The 16,156-nt window shown below is 43.6% G+C and overlaps 2 protein-coding genes across 2 annotated transcripts in view; both read left to right on the top strand.

The window, feature by feature from the left end:
- MTOR (mechanistic target of rapamycin kinase) overlaps nt 1-3,683 on the top strand; it is a 138,928-nt gene extending 135,245 nt beyond the window's left edge. The window contains exons 57-58 of the mRNA XM_004385165.1: nt 1,969-2,074; nt 2,733-3,683. Of these exons, the coding sequence (XP_004385222.1) occupies nt 1,969-2,074; nt 2,733-2,748 (122 nt within the window). The 3' untranslated portion in view covers nt 2,749-3,683. The remainder of the gene's footprint in view (nt 1-1,968; nt 2,075-2,732) is intronic.
- Nucleotides 3,684-7,642: 3,959 nt separating this feature from the next.
- EXOSC10 (exosome component 10) overlaps nt 7,643-16,156 on the top strand; it is a 34,520-nt gene continuing 26,006 nt past the window's right edge. The window contains exons 1-3 of the mRNA XM_004385163.3: nt 7,643-7,820; nt 9,807-9,943; nt 13,773-13,896. Coding sequence (XP_004385220.1) covers nt 7,710-7,820; nt 9,807-9,943; nt 13,773-13,896 — 372 coding nt within the window. The 5' untranslated portion in view covers nt 7,643-7,709. The remainder of the gene's footprint in view (nt 7,821-9,806; nt 9,944-13,772; nt 13,897-16,156) is intronic.

Genomic DNA, 16,156 nt, shown 5'->3' with positions numbered 1-16,156 from the left:
GGAGTGACATGGAGAATTGATGTCAGAGAGGCCAGAGACCCCAGCTCCACCGCTTGCTTCCTATGTGACAGCTGAGCCTCTGTCTGTTCATCTGGAGAGGAGGGTGAGGACCAGATGAGACATGGAGTGCTAAAGCACTTAGCGTGAGGGCCGATGCCCTAGTTTTGTAGTCAATATATGTGTTGAGTACCTACAAGTGCTAGATGCTGAAGAAACAGTGTTGGTAAAAACGGTTCAGGGGGCTCAGAGTCTAAAGAGCAACACTGTATTCAGTGGAAGAGAGGGACATGAGGCCATGATGCCTATATTCGGGAGGTTTAGTTTAGGGGGCTCAGGAAAAGCTACCTTAAGGAAACAATTCATGAGCTAAAATCTGAAATAGGAGTTAATTAGGGATAGATTGCATCTGGCAGAGGAAATAGCATGTGCAAGGGCCCTGTGGTAAGAGGGAACATAGAAGATAGAGTCCAAAAGAAGGCTAGTTTGGCTAGAGCAGAGAAAGCAAGATGGGAGGTGTGAAGGGCAAAATGTTTGACTCTGAGTAGGCCAGAGCCACACCATTTCAGGGCCTTATAGCTTTACCTTCTATTCTAAGGGCAGTGGGAAGCCACTGAAGGGTTTTAAGTAGGGTTGGGGTTGGAGGGCCTGAGCAGCTTTGTATCATGAAATTCTGCCTGCTATGGCTGTCCTGTAGAGAATGGATTAGAGGGAGGCAGGCAAATACACCCAGCAAGAGGTTCCTGCCATCATCCAGGCAAGATAGGATAGCTGATTAAACTAGGTGGTAGTAGTGGAACAGAGAGACGTTGTATGGACTCAAGAGATCTTTAGGAGGCAAAATCAGAAGGGTTAATGATGGGACATGAGGGGCGGGGAGGAGTCAACGATGGCTCGAGGTCATTGGTGACCTTTGGAAAAGCCATGATGAGCCTGGCAGCCAGACTGCAGCAACTGAAGAGACTGCAGAATGAGGGAGAGAGAAGTGAGGGATTGGAGACAAGGTTAAAAACTCTCAAGAAGTTTGGCTGAGCAGGGGAGGAGAGAGGACAGTTGCTGGAAAGGGCTGAGTGGTTGAATAGGAAACTTTGTTTTTTTCTTTAATGGGAGAGAGGAAGGTGTTTAAAAAACAGCGATAAGGATCCAGTTGAGAGGGAGTGCTTAAAGATATGAGTGAAGGGATAATCAATACTGTAAAGTTTCTAAGAATGCAGGAGGGAATGGGATCCAAAGCGCAGGTGAAGGTTTAGCCTTAACTAGGAGGCGGGTATGCTCTCCCAGGGTGATGGGGAGAAGAAGAGGGAGTTCCTGTGGAGAGAATCCAGCACCGAGGAGAACACCACCTTACACATCATCAGGGCTCAAAAATTGTGTTTAATGGGCTAGTTAACTGTGTAAAGTAGGAGGTGAGGGCATCTGCTAAGAGGGAGAAAGGGGGAGGTTGTTTTGCATATTTGCAGGGAGCAGAGAACTTGAAATTGTCTTTGTGGAGATGGAAAGGCAGGCCAACCAGAGAAACATTGTAAGTTTGCCAGTTGGTGCTGAGTGCCCGTTTGAGGTTGGAGATTATGAATTTATAATGGATGCAAGCTGCCCTGTGGGAGTAAATTTTCAAACATGGAGGCTAGTAGGATTAAAACAAAATAGTGTTTCTTGTCCACTTGTTCCATTCAAAAGTGATTTGGGAACAGAGGAGGGTAATCTTCATAAACCCACTGGTCAGATCTTTGCCACTCCTGAACCTAGCCAACTTCAGGACTAACCATCTTTGGACCAAGTCTGTATTAAGAGCAGGAGACTGGGGTTTATTCAAGCCGCTTAGGGGTGAATTTTTAAACCCAACTATTGTCTATCCTTCATACTCACGTAGGAAGATAAACTGATTTGGGTTGCATAGACAGGCCAAACAGGTAACAAGGAGTGAGTTGATAACCAGGTACAGATAAAATGTTTTTGTTTCTCGTGTCCTAGGTCGGGACTTTTCTCATGATGAAACTTTGGATGTTCCAATCCAAGTGGAGCTGCTCATCAAACAAGCAACGTCCCATGAAAACCTCTGCCAGTGCTACATTGGATGGTGAGGGGGCATCTCAGACAGAGTACCTTTGTTAAAATAAGTACAAAGGGCAATGACAGGCCCAGTCTCTTCAATTTTTCTATTCACTGTGTGTGCTCATTGTGCTAAAAAGGAGTCCTAGGAGTCCTTACTTCATTCTGAGCAGACAAGACACATTAGAACATTCAAAACTGGAGGAATATGGATGCATATTTGAAAGGCAAACAGTGACATAAAATTACATTAAGAGAAATGGTTTAGGATAGTAGGTGAGGCTCTTTTTTTTTTTTTTTTTGAGAGGGGTTCTTTTTGCGTTTTTGCTGTCAATTCAGATACAGTAAGGGTAAAGAAAAACAAGTCAGAACAGTGACAGAGAGAAGGAGATGAAAAGACATTTATGATCTGGGATTGTAACCTCAAAGACTACTCTGGACTCTGCTTTGATTAATTGCTTGAGGCATGCCTGAAGGGAGAGGTGGTGAGGAGGTGTCCTTCTGGGACCTGACACATATCAGCCCTTGACGGGAATGATGAGTGTGTCCCACACAGTTAGTGGTGGGAGATCTCAGGGAGTGACCCAGGGTTGTCAGACCTTGGTCTTTCCATTTTCAGTGTATCTGTGTAAAGCTTTGAAGAAGCTCAAATTATTAAAATATTCCTTTTCTGTCTGTCTTCTTAGGTGTCCTTTCTGGTAACTGGAGGCCCAGACATGCCCACAGCATTTCCCTCAAGGCTTTTGTCCTTTGGTATATACTTCCACTAAACTGAAACCGTGGTCAGAAAGTTTGACTTTGTTAACTATTTGGAAATGTAAATGAAAAGAACTACTGTATATTAAAAGTTGGTTTGTGCCAACTTTCTAGCTGCTGTTGAAGAATATATTCTCAGAAACACAAGGCTTGATTTGGTTCCCAGGACAGTGAAACACAGTGACATCACATACATCAAGCCATTGATTTGGGGGAACAGAAGATCCATAACTTTAGAAATACGGGTTTAGACTGAACTCACAAGAGAACTCATAAGTGTTTGCTGATAGAATGACTTGCTCATTCCTCTCAGCACGGATACCACAAACTCAGCGTAGTCAAGAAGCCTCAGGTCGTGGAGGAGACACATTAGGATTCTGGACTGTAAGGAGCCAGGAGAAGCAGAGATCATCACCTTCTTCATCCCATTACCTCACTGGTCCATGGACAGCAGTAGCAGCATTTTCAAGATGGGCCAAAATGGGGGGAAAGGTCTGTCTTCTGCCTGACCCAGTGATGCTGCGACTTACACACGTCAATCCAAGACCTGAACCCAAGATTATTCAGACTGCTGGGCAGCCTCAACTGAGCAGACGCACAGCAGAGATCACAGTGTAGTGGGGTGGCCCACCCCAGCACAGTCCTGGGGTATTTTCAGTGAGGTCTGAAAGCTCCGTGTTAAGAGCAAGGTCTTAGGAAACAGAAATGCTGTCACGCAGGTGCTGAACACAGAGGGAAGGTCTAGTACATGTTGGGAATTATGAGCAAAATAAATATTAAACTGAATGCACAAAGTATAAAGTATAGCCATGTCTAGACACCATGTTGTACCTGAATAATTTTTGTGCCAATAAATGACATCAGAATTTTAAAAACATGTATACGGGTGGCTTTTTATTCATAATTATTAGTTCAAAAAAAAGGCATTCCTTCAACATTCAGTCTTCATTAAGCACTTGGTACTCAGGACCATGAAAGACACAAGGATATACATGACATGGTCCCTTCCCTCAGCGTGTTTACAGGCCATAGAAGGTGGGGACAGCATAACAGAGAAGTAAACTGATCACTCCCCCACCGCTAAGTGGTGAGAAGAGCCATGTACAGAATGTGAGCCCCAGGAGGGAACACTCATTCCAGCAGGTTAGCTGGGAAAGCCTCATGGGAAAGAGGACGTTCAGGATGGGTCTTTTAAGAATGAGAGGGAGTTTGTCAGATGAAACAAGTGAGGATATTCTCAGCAGAAAAGAAAGTGCAAGGCACTGAGGCATGAAAGCACAATACGTTACAGGAATGGCAAGTATTTGCTTGAATCAGATGAATTGCAGGTATTTGACTATTGTGTTAGGGGGAGCATGAGAATCAGAAGACCAGGCACCACATCTTTATCTTGGTATCCCCAGAATCTGACAGAAAACCTAGCCCACAGTGGTACTCCATAAAGGTTTGTTAGAAGAACTTGGCATCAGGATTGGAGGAAGACTCCTTAACAACCTGCAATATGTAGATGACACAACCTTGCTTGCTGAAAGTGAAGAGGATTTGAAGAACTTACTGATGAAGATCAAAGACCACAGCCTTCAGTATGGATTATGCCTCAACATAAAGAAAACAAAAATACAACTGGACCAATAAGCAACATCATGATAAATGGAGAAAAGATTGAAGTTGTCAAGGATTTCATTTTACTTGGATCCACAAACAATGCCCATGGAAGCAGGAGTCAGAAATCAAATGAGGCATTGCATTGGGCAAATCTGCTGCAAAAGGCCTCTTTTTTTTCTTTCCCCCATATAAAAATTTATACATACATTGTTATATGACTCTAATTGCTCTCCCCATACTGTGACAGCACACTCCTCCTTTCCACCCCTGATTCCCCATGTCCATTCAACCAGCTCCTAACCCTCTCTGCCTTCCCATGTCACCTCTGGACAGAAGCTGCCTGTTTAGTCTCTTGTATCTACTTGAGCTAAGAGGCACACTTCTCACGAGTATCACTTTATGTCCCACAGTCCAGTCCAATCCCTGTCTGAAGAGTTGGCCTCAGAAATTGTTTTATTCTGGGCTGATAGAGAATCCAGGGGCCATGCTTTCTGGGGTTCCTCCAGTCTCAGACCATTAAGTCTGGTCTTACTAGAATTTGAGTTCTGCACCCCACCTTTCTCCTGCTCCATCCGGGACTCTGTTGTGTTCCCTGTCAGGGTGGTTATTGGTGGTAGCCGGGCACCATCTAGTTTTTCCGGTCTCAGGCTGCTGAAGTCTCTGGTTTATGTGGCCCTTTCTGTCTCTTGGGCCAAAAGACCTCTTTAAAGTGTTAAAAAGCAAAGATGGGACTTTGAGGACTAAGGTGCGCCTGACTCAACCCGTGGTATTTTCAGTCGCCTTACATGGCATAGGAAAGCTGGACAATGAGTAAGAGAGATTAAAGAAGAATTGATGCCTTTGAATCATGGTGTGGGTGAAGAATATTGAATTATATCATGGACTGCCAGAAGAATGAACAAATCTGTCTTGGAAGAAGTACAGCCGGAATGTTTCTTTGAAACAAGGATGACAAGACTTTGTCTCATGTACTTTGGACGGGTTATCAGGAGGGACCAGTCCCTGGAGAAAGACATCATGCTTGGTAAATTGAGGGTCAGTGAAAGAGAGGAAGACCTTCAGCAAGATGGATTAACACACTGGCTGCAACGATGGGCCCAAGCATAGCAATGATTATGAGGATGGTGCATGGCTGGGCACTGTTTCACTCTGTTGTACACAGGGGTCGCTATGAGTTGGAACTGACTCAACAGCACCAAACAACAGAGGACTCTTCTAGTAAATTTAAATTTCAATCATGATACAAATAGAATTTTTAACATAGGAAGTCTCATCTCTATATCTTAGATTTTCTGTAACAATCCTAAACCATATGTCAGCTATTTTGCTCCTGAAAAATGTGGTTACCACGCTCAGACCACATGTGATTTATGTCTGACTTTCTTGGTTATAGATGAAGTAACCAGCAGTAACTACAGTGATGTTACCTTTTATGATAAAGGACATGGGAGTGAATGGACTCAGAAAAATGGTGGTCATTAGTGGCAGAGACTCCTTGGGGCATGAGAGTCCTTCAGATTAAGATCTCTGGTGAATCCGATGGGTTTTAAGTTATGTCTAAGCAAAATCTTCTGGCTTTGTTGAGATGAATTACCAGAGGGAGGTGGGGAGTTGATGGAGGCCTTTAAAGACAGTCTAATTAACCCATCAATCCTGAATGGTTTCTTGGAACTCTGAGTAAAGGGATGGAGGGATGTGGCCAAGAATGACTTTCAGGACCCTTCCATTCCTAGGGTCCCATAGGCTGGGGCTTAAAACGGAGAGGTGGTATAAAGTAGTGTTGGCTCTTGTGTCAAATTAAAAAAAAAAAAAAAAAATTGCTGTCAAGTCAGTTCTGACTCATGGTGACCCCATGTGTTACAGAGTAGAACTGCACAACAGGGTTTTCTTGGCTGTAATCTTTACAGAAGCAGATTGGCAGGCTTTTCTTCTGCAGCACCGTTGGTTCGAACCTACAACCTTTAACTTAGTAGCCAAGTGCAAACCAAATTACCTAGTTTCAAATCTCAACTCCACCTCATACTAGCTGTGTGAGGACAAGTTACTTAGTCTCTCTATGCTTATTTCCTCACCTGAAAATGTTGATAATAATATGTTCTACCTTATAAGGTTGTGAGGATGAGCTAATCCATGTAATGCACTTAGCAGAGCCTGACATCTGGTATTAAGTTAAACATACAAAATAAGTGCTCAAAAATAGTAGTTATTACAATGAACTAGGACTTTGTTCTGTCAGGGCAGCTTTGTACCTGAAGTACCCAAATGGTACAGAAAAAAAGAAAAGCAAGTATCCTACTAATAGGATATTCTGGACAACGATAACAGCTAACACAGCACTTACTAAGCCAAATGAATTGTACTAACGATGTGCCAGCTCTGCTCTTGGTAGGAACAATAAGCCCAGTGAGCCTCCTGGAGACCACCTCCTGAGCGCCTCACTTATAACAAAGGCTCTACCGCTTATTCATTGAACAAACGGTTATTGAACCCCCACTACGCGCCTTAACAAAATTTGTTTCTAGTGGTGTAGATGGTGAATAATGTCTGACTGGAGGAGTTCAGGGGAGCATTAGGGGCGAGGAAGTACAGCGGGAGCCTATAGGCGCCTCCTTCCGGGAGTTTTCCTACAAAGGAAAGAGAGAAATGTGGCTGGAAGGAGATGTGGGGTCGAGTGTTTTTTCTTTTCCTTTTAATTGGGAGAAATTTCAGCGTTTAAGTGTAGGTCGTTAGGAACGAACCGGTAGCGAGGGAAAAGATACCTGATGCCAGAGAGAGGAGGGATAATTGCAGGGGCCAAGATCTTAAATGGGCGAGGGGGGCACAGTTCCAGAGATTAGGAAACACCAAAAACCAAACCCACAGCCGTCAAGTCGACTGCGACTCAGAGCGTTCCTGTAGGACAGAGTAGAACTGCCCCATAGGGTTTACAAGGCTGTAAATATTTACGGAAGCAGACTGCCACATCTTCATCCTGCGGAGCAGCTGGTGGGTTCAAACCAAGCGCTTTACCCACTGCGCCACCAGGGCTCCTCAGAGATTGGGAAAAATTGGCTTTTTAAAACGTGACGATGATTCCTCTAGTTCCCACTCTAATCCACAAGGTTGTTAGGAAGACGTTACATGAAACTAAACAAAAATTTAAAGTCCCCTGGGTAGAGCGCTAAGGAGTGACACCAAAACTCATTCTACCTCTCCCCTTCGCCCCCAGCCCCCTAAGAAAGACGGCCTTTGCACATGCGTCGTGCGCACACGTCGCATCGGCCTGAGACACTATCGCGAGAAAAGCCGTGCAGGCCGCAAAAATGGCGCTTCCCAGTACCCGAGAGCGGAAGTCCCCGTCCGCGACGAGTGCGGCCAAGACCGACGGGGAGATGGTGCTGCCTGGCTTCCCGGACGCAGACAGCTTCGTGAAGGTGAGTTCGCGGGGCCTCGGAGGCGCCGAAAGTCTTCGCGGCTGGCAGGAAGCAGGCCCGGACCCTCTCAGCGGCGGACTCGGCAGCGCGTGCCGCAGCAGAGCCCAGGGCGGGGTCGAGGGGCCGCTACCGGAGCTGGGGTGATCTCTTGTGCATCACCCTCCGGGGATGGGGTTCTAGACGCGGAAACGAAGGGTCGCTCCGCTTGCCAGATCGCTCGTTCTCCCATTTGGACCCATGTTGCCCCGCCTGTGGAGAGACGTCTCCGTGTCCTGGGAAGGACTCCCCTGTCAGCCTGCCGCTCCTAGGTTTGGCGACCACCCTGACCCCGGTCCGTGCCTGAGCCCCCCAGCAAACTCCTCCGGAGCGGCCTGGCTGCTTTACGCTTCTCACACATGCCCATCGTCCTCCCCTCCCGGGATCGGGATGGCCTTCCTTCTCCTGAGTTCCAGTCCTACATAATTCCCAAGCCCTTGGTTAAATGTGACCAGATACAGCTACCGTCTCTGTCCTCTAAGTGCTGTAGCACATTTATTAATGCCTCCAACTAGACTGGAAGCTCCTCGAAGAAACACAGAGAGGGTTCTTTTAAGTTATTTGTGTAATGCAGCTTAAATATGAACACCATAAAACTAGATGTAAACACCTCATGCTCTTACACAGCCATAAAACTAAAATAATTTGTAATACTAAAAATCACCCCAAAATTCCTCTCACATGAACTCTAATTACCAATGTTGTTGGCTGTCATGGAGTTGGCCCCCCACTCATGGCGACCCCACACGCAAGAACGAAATGCTGCCTGGTCCTGTGCCATTCCAGTGATCTGTGCTTATCAAACTATTGTGATCCATAGGGTTTTCATTGGCTGATATTTGGAAGTAGATGTCTCCAGGTCTTTCTTTCTAGTCCTTCTTAGTCTGGAAGCTCTACTAAAATATCATAGCAACATAAAAGCCTCCACTTAAGCATGGTTGCTGCTCATGAGATGCATCGCCAGGAATAGAATCACAGTCTCCCCATATAAAAAGTGAGAATTCTCCCACTGAACCACACAGCCCCTTGAATACAAATAGCAGGTGCTGTACTAATCCATTTATTTGGCTCTGAATAGTTCCAAGACCACTAGCTGTGGTCCTGATTGTGTGGAGTTCATGCTCACACTCTACCAAGATGACTCAAGTTTCCCACCTGCTTTCTCCCATTTTTTTCCTGGAAAAAGTTTATTCACACAATTCAGAGTGATGTCATTTGGCCTTCACATGACCAACTGTCATTTATCTATGACACCCACTTCAGATATTTTCTCATTACCTCACAACAATTAAAATGGAGAATTTCGAGGCACTAACTTAATCATAAACACAGTCTAGATGTGGGCAGTTACCATTATAAATCAGTCATCCAGAGGATTCAGAATTTGCTTATATTGTCTGTAGATGCTTATCACAATGAAAACACAAAAATTCCTGTAGAAAGCTCATGGATCTTACTGTGAGTAATAATAAGAATAGCACTTACGTGCCAGTCTCTGTCCTGAGTGGTTTTATTAGCTCATTGAATCCTCACAACTATGAGGTAGGCACTTTTACTATCCCCATTTTTCAGAGAAGGAAACTAAGATCCAAAAAAAGGAAATCACTTGCACAAGATCACAGCTAATAAGAAGCAGAGCCAAGATTCAAACCCAGACAGATTTGAATACTCATCATATTGTATATGTATTTGTTTTGTCTCTCCCCACTCTCCCAAAAAGGTAAGCTCCAAAACTTGGTTTTGTGTTTATCGTTGTATCCTTAGGGCCTAGAATAGTTCCTGGGGTAGAGTCAGCACTAAATGAATATTTATTGGATGAACGAATGAAGATTGGATGTCTCCAGCATCTAGTACAATGCACTATATATAGTAGATACTCAAAAAAAGTGACTTGGCTAAATGAACGGGAATCCATGTTTAAAACATGTCTTCTTTTCTGGTTTTTGACAGTTTGCTCTTGGGTCAGTGGTAGCAGTTACCAAGGCATCTGGGGGCCTACCACAGTCTGGTGATGAGTATGATTTTTACCGAAGTTTTGCTGGCTTCCAGGCATTTTGTGAAACACAGGGAGATAGGTTGCTTCAGTGGTAAGTACTATATGTTATTTTCTTATGTTAATAAAAGAAATGAAAATAAAGAGGTAGATAATTTTCCTGAAGTTTGGTTTTCTTAACCTAATTTTCTGTGCTATAAAGTACTATAAAATATGAAAATGAGGCAGTGGGATTAGGGAAATGTTACTGGGTACATTTTGAGACTAGTTTTTAAAAAATATATTACTTTTGTACCTATGGGCAACAAATCTTGTTTGACTTAATATGGGACTACAAAACTGAAATCCAGGATTCTCTCACATAACTTACGAGTCACAAGTATTAATTTTCAGTTGATTCTGACTCATAGCGACCCTATAGGACAGAGTAGAACTGCCCCATAGGGTTTCCAAGGAGTGGCAGGTGGATTCGAACTGCTGACTTTTGGTTAGCAGCCATAGTTCTTAGCCACTGCACCACTAGGGTTCCCTCAGTGTATTAGGACAGTTGATAAACATTAATTTTGTTTAACTGTTGCATGAGAGAACTGAAGAAGCAGTTTTAGATTTGCATGTTAAAGCAATGAAATAAATATAGCATATATTATATACACAGTATCGTATATAATTTTTAGAATTTAAAGACACCTTTGAGGTTTAAAGGTTAAATCCCTTCAATTAACAGATGAGGAAAGTCATTCTCAGAGAGATTTAGTGAGTTGCCCAAGGCCAAACAATTAGCATTTTGTTTTTGACAGTTTTTATAAGGGTACAGGAAACCCTGGTGACGTAGTGGTTAAATGCTATAGCTGCTAACCAAAAGGTTGGCAGTTTGAATCCACCAGCTGCTCCTTGGAAACTCTATGGGGCAGTTCCACTCTGTCCTATAGGGTTGCTATGAGTCGGAATCGACTCGATGGCAATGGGTTATAAGGATACAAGGTTTATTAATTTGATCAAAAAGTATTGAGAACATGGAGCCCTTATGTGTTGCTGGCAAGCATGTAAAATGATGCTGCGTCAGTGGAAAACAATTTGGTAGTTCCTCAAAAAGTTAAACATAGAATTAATGTTCTTGTTAGGTGCTGTCAAGTTGGTTCCGATTCATAGTGACCCCATGTACAACAGAATGGAACACTGCCCCGTCCTCCTCCATCCTCACAATCATTGCTATGTTTGAGCCCATTGTTGTAGCCATTCTATCAATCCATCTTGTTGAGAATCTTCCTCTTTTTCGCTGACCCTCTGCTTTACCAACCATGATGTCCTTCTCTAGGGGCTGGTCCCTTCTGATAACATGTCCAAAGTATGTGAGATGATGTCTCACTATCCTCACTTCTAAGGAGCATTCCGGCTGTACTTCTTCCAAGACAGATTTTTTCCTTCTTCTGGCAGTCCATGGTATATTCTTCGCCAGCACCATAATTCAAAGGTGTCAGTTCTTCAGTCTTCCTTGTTCATTGTCCAGCTCTCACATGCATATGAGGTGTTTGAAAATACCATGGCTTGGGTCAGGTACACCTTAGTCCTCAAAGTGACATCTTTGCTTTTTAACACTTTAAAGGGGTCTCTTGCAGCACATTTGCCTGATGCAGTGCATCGTTTGATTTCTTTGCTGCTGCTTCCATGGACGTTGATTGTGGATCCAAGTAAAAAATGAAATCCTTGGTAACTTCAGTCTTTTTCTCCGTTTATCATGATGTTGTTTATCAGTCCAGTTGTGAGGATTTTTCTTTTATGTTGAGGCGTCATCCATACTGAGGAGCCCTGGTCGCACAGTGGTTAAGAGCTCGCCTGCTAAGCAAAAGGTCGGCAGCTCAAATCCACCATCCGCTCCTTGGAAACCCTATAAGGCAGTTCTACTCTCCTGTAGGGTCACTATGAGTCAGAATCGACTCATCTGCACTGGGTTTTTTTTTTTTAATCCACACTGAAGGCTGTAGCCTTTGATCTTCATCAGTAAATGCTTAAGTCCTCTTCGCACTCAGCAAGCAAGATTGTGTCATCTGCATATCGCAGGTTGTGAATGCGTCTTCCTTCAGTCCTGATGGCACGTTCTTTGTATAATCCAACTTCTCAGATTATTTGCTCAGCATACAAATTGAGTAAGTATGGTGAAAGGAAGAATTACTGTATGACCCAGCAACTCCACTCCTAGCAATATACCTTAAAAACTTGAAAGCTCATTGCATTATTATTCACAGTAGCCAAAGGTGCACGTAACCCAAGTATTCATCAACAGATGAATGAATAAACAAAATGTGTATACATACAATGGAATATTAATCAGCCATAGAGAGAAATGAAGTTCTGATACATGCTACAACAGAGATGAACCTTGAAAACATTATGCTAAGTAAAATAAGCCTGACATAAAAGGACAAATATTGTATCAAGTATCTAGAATAGGCAAATGCTCGTTGTTGTTATTAGGTGCTGTCGAGTCGGTTCTGACTCATAGTGACCCTATGTACAACAGAACAAAACACTGCCTGGTCCTGCACTATCCTCACAATCATTGTCACATTTGAGCCCATTGTTGCAGCCACTATGTCAGTCCATCTCATGGGGGTCTTCCTCTTTTTTGCTGACCCTCCGCCAAGCATGATGTCCTTCTCCAGGAACTGCTCTTTCTGATACTGTGTCCGAAGTACATGAGACAAAGTCTTGCCATGCTCACTTCCGAGGAGCATTCTGGCTGTACTTCTTCCAAGACAGATTTTTTCGTTCTTCCTTACAGTGGTATATTCAGTATTCTTCGCTAACACCATAGTTCACAGACATCAATTCTTCTTCAGTCTTCCTTGTTTATTGTCCAGCTTTTGCATGCGTATGAGGCGATTGAAAATTCTGTGGGTTGAGTCAGGCGCGTCTTTGTCCTTAAAGTGACATCTTTGCTTTTCAGCACTTTTGAGGGGTCTTTTGCAACAGATTTGCCCAATGCAGTGTTTTGTTTGATTTCTTGACCGCTGCTTCCGTAGGCATTGATTGTGAATCCAAGTAAAATGAAATCCTTGACAACTTCAGCCTTTTCTCCATTTATCATGATGTTGCTTATTGGTCCAGTTGTGAGAATTTTTGCTTTCTTTATGTTGAGGTATAATCCATACTGAAGGCTGTGGTCTTTGATCTTCATCAGTAAGTGCTTCAAGTCCTCTTCACTTTTAGGAAGCAAGGTTGTGTCATCTGCATATCACAGGTTATTAATGAGTCTTTCTCCAATCCTGATGCTGAATTCTTCTTTATAGTCTGGCTTCTCAGATTATTTGCTCAGCATACAGATTGAATAAGTATGGTGAAAGGAAACAACCCTGACGCACACCTTTCCTGATTTTAAACCACGCAGTATCCCTTTGCTCTGTTTGAACGACTGCCTCTTGGTCTGTGTACAGGTTCCACATGAGCATGATTTAAGAGTCCCCATTCTTGGCAATGTTATCCATAATTTGTTGTGATCTACACAGTGGAATGCGTTTGCATAGTCAGTAAAATACAGGTAAACATGTTTTTGGTATCCTCTCCTTTCAGCCAGAATCCATCTGACATCAGCAACGATATTCCTCAGGCATATGCATAGAGAAAGAAAGTAGTTCAGTGTTTACCAGGGGTGAGTGGAAGAGGGAGAATGGGGAGTTATTGCTTTATGGATACAAGGTTTCCATTTGGGGTGATCTCAGAGTTTTGGAAATAAATAGTGGCGATGGTTGCATCAGAAAAAGATAGATAGATATTAGCAATTAGTGGTTGTGGTTGCACCACAAAAAAAATTATGCATGTATTCATGTATATATATCTCCGTCTGAGCGAGGCCATTTGCATTTTGTCCCAGATGGTAAACAAATGAATAAATGTACACAAACTAACCTTGGTATTCCTTTCCTTAGCATGAGTCAGGTAATGCAGTACCATGGGTGTCGCAGCAACATTAAGGATCGAAGTAAAGTGACTGAGTTGGAGGACAAGTTTGATTTACTAGTTGATACCAATGATGTTATTCTGGAAAGAGTGGTGAGTATTTCATCTTGCTCTTAAAATAACAAACAAATGAAGAGGTTTTGTGTTAGTAAAATATAAAGAGAAACCCAGGCACCTTAAAAAATAAGAAATACGTTTAGCATTTCTTACTGGTAATAATATTCCCTTCCTTTGATAGTTGGCTTCTTTTCCCAAAAATAAGTACACAGTTGTCTTCAAAATACTGCTCTTCCTGGGAGCCAACGTGGCACTGTAGACAGAAGCACCATGCTGTCCCTCCACAGCAAAGACTCGAAAAAACTAAGTAAAACAGAGACAAATGTCAATCCTAAAACCCTTAGCATCAAATGAAGAGATAAAGAACTCAGCCAAACACCGAATAGAGTAAGAAACTGACAGAATAGAGCAAGAAGAGATACATGTGGAGGCCCCCATGAGCTAACGCAGCACGGATTTGACATCGTGCACTCTTGTCGGAGATTGACAGGGAGTACAGGAAAGCAGCTTCTTAATGTTCTCAGCATAAGACAGAGCACCCAGTAACCAGCAATATATTCCTTCCCATCCGGTATCCTTCTCCTTCCTGCTCGACCTCTGCCGCTTCAGAACTGGCTGTGGTAGCTCAGCCAGCCAGGAAGTTCAGGGTCCCTGCCGCTTGAATGTGCCCTGCCCACATTGGAGATCCATGGATAGGTAGTAAGGGAAAGCAGCTTCACAGAGCTCCCAACAGGAGACAGAGCAACCGATAACCAGCGATATACACTTTCCCACCCCCCATCCTTCTTCACCCCCACTTGGCCTCCTCTGTTTCTTGCAACCACAGTCTCTTGGCTGGGAGGCACCGGCTTCAGCCCTCTGCTGCTTGGATTCAACCCATCCACACTGACTGGCTCCCTGAGTGCCATTTGTTTGTTACTGGTGTTGCTTTTTTCCACTTTGGTTTCTTCCATACCTGTCACCACCTCCCCCGCCTTTCTCTCAAACACCTGCCTCCGTGTGCCATCTTTGCTTATTCTTGAAAGGCTGTGAAGCGCCACTCGACTGCAGAACTGCTTCCTAGCTCATGCTGCCACACTGGTGGGATCCCTGGGGCTTTTTTTTTGTTTTGTTTTCATTTGTTCTGTTTTGTTTTATTTGTTTTCTTTTTCTTTTCTTGGCTTGGGAGCCCCTTCTAGCCAGGCTGTATTGCTCGGCTTCAGAGCTCCTTCCCTGATCTGCACAGCCACGCAGTGGGATCCCTGGGACATTTCCTTTTTCTTTTTGTTTTTTCCTTTTTTTCTTTCTTTATTTCTCAGTTTCTCATCTCTTATACTTACCTTCTCTTCCTGTCTCCTGAATACCTGGCGCTGTGTGACATCTCTACCCCTTCTAGCCAGGCAGTACTTCGCAGCCAGGAAGCCACTTTCGCAGTCTTCGCAGCCATACCAATGGGATCCCTGGGGGCTTTTCTTTTCTTTTCAAGTTTTTGTTTATATATTTTCTTTTTCCCTTTTTTTTTTTTCCTTTTTTTCTCCATTTCTTGGTTTCTCATCTCTTCACTCCCAACAGCAAGCTCCTTTACCACTCTGTGTTTTGGTTTGTTTTTGGCTTCTGTTTCTGTCTCCTCTTTCCCATACCCATCTTAGCTCCACACATCACAATCTCCCCCCCTTCTTCCTGCCTACCTGCACCATGCACTGAACATCATACCCCCAAGCAGCACAAGCACAGCCTACCAAAACCTGCCCTGCACTGATTCCCGGCCCACCGTGTTGGCCCTAGTACATGCCACAAACAGCCTGTCCCAACCACTCCACTGCAGCTGGACCTGCCCTGCTACACCATAGCTGAGCGACTGGTCCTGCCCATTAGACAAGGAGGTGAAAAGCATCATGCCCACAGATGAACAAACAACAGAGAATGCACAGCCTTTCTGCTAAGACATAACCAAATAGAATGAAACAAATCTACAATCAGTAAATGAGGAAAATAACCACTGAATGCCCTGAAGACAGCAGACAATATCAAAACATAAAAAAAAGGACAGGATGGTTCCAGTAGGCATCCAAAATAAAACACCAGATGACTTTCCAGTAAAAGAAAAGGCACTAGAACCACGAAGGGAATTCAAATCTCTGATATTTAGAGCTACCCAAGAGTTGAAGCAAAAATCAGACAAAAATAAGGAAAAAATAGACAAATGCATGGAAAAGGCAGAAAAATTCATGGAAAATATAGACAAAAAAATGGAAGAATTCAGGAAAATAGTACAGGAACAAAATGCTAAAACAAATACACAGCTAGAAATCATACA

Source organism: Trichechus manatus, unplaced genomic scaffold, assembly GCF_000243295.1.
Source record: "Trichechus manatus latirostris isolate Lorelei unplaced genomic scaffold, TriManLat1.0 scaffold00133, whole genome shotgun sequence".
Lineage (NCBI taxonomy): Eukaryota > Metazoa > Chordata > Mammalia > Sirenia > Trichechidae > Trichechus > Trichechus manatus.
The sequence above is the reverse complement of the archived record's forward strand: the minus strand, read 5'-3'. Positions and strand labels throughout refer to the sequence as shown.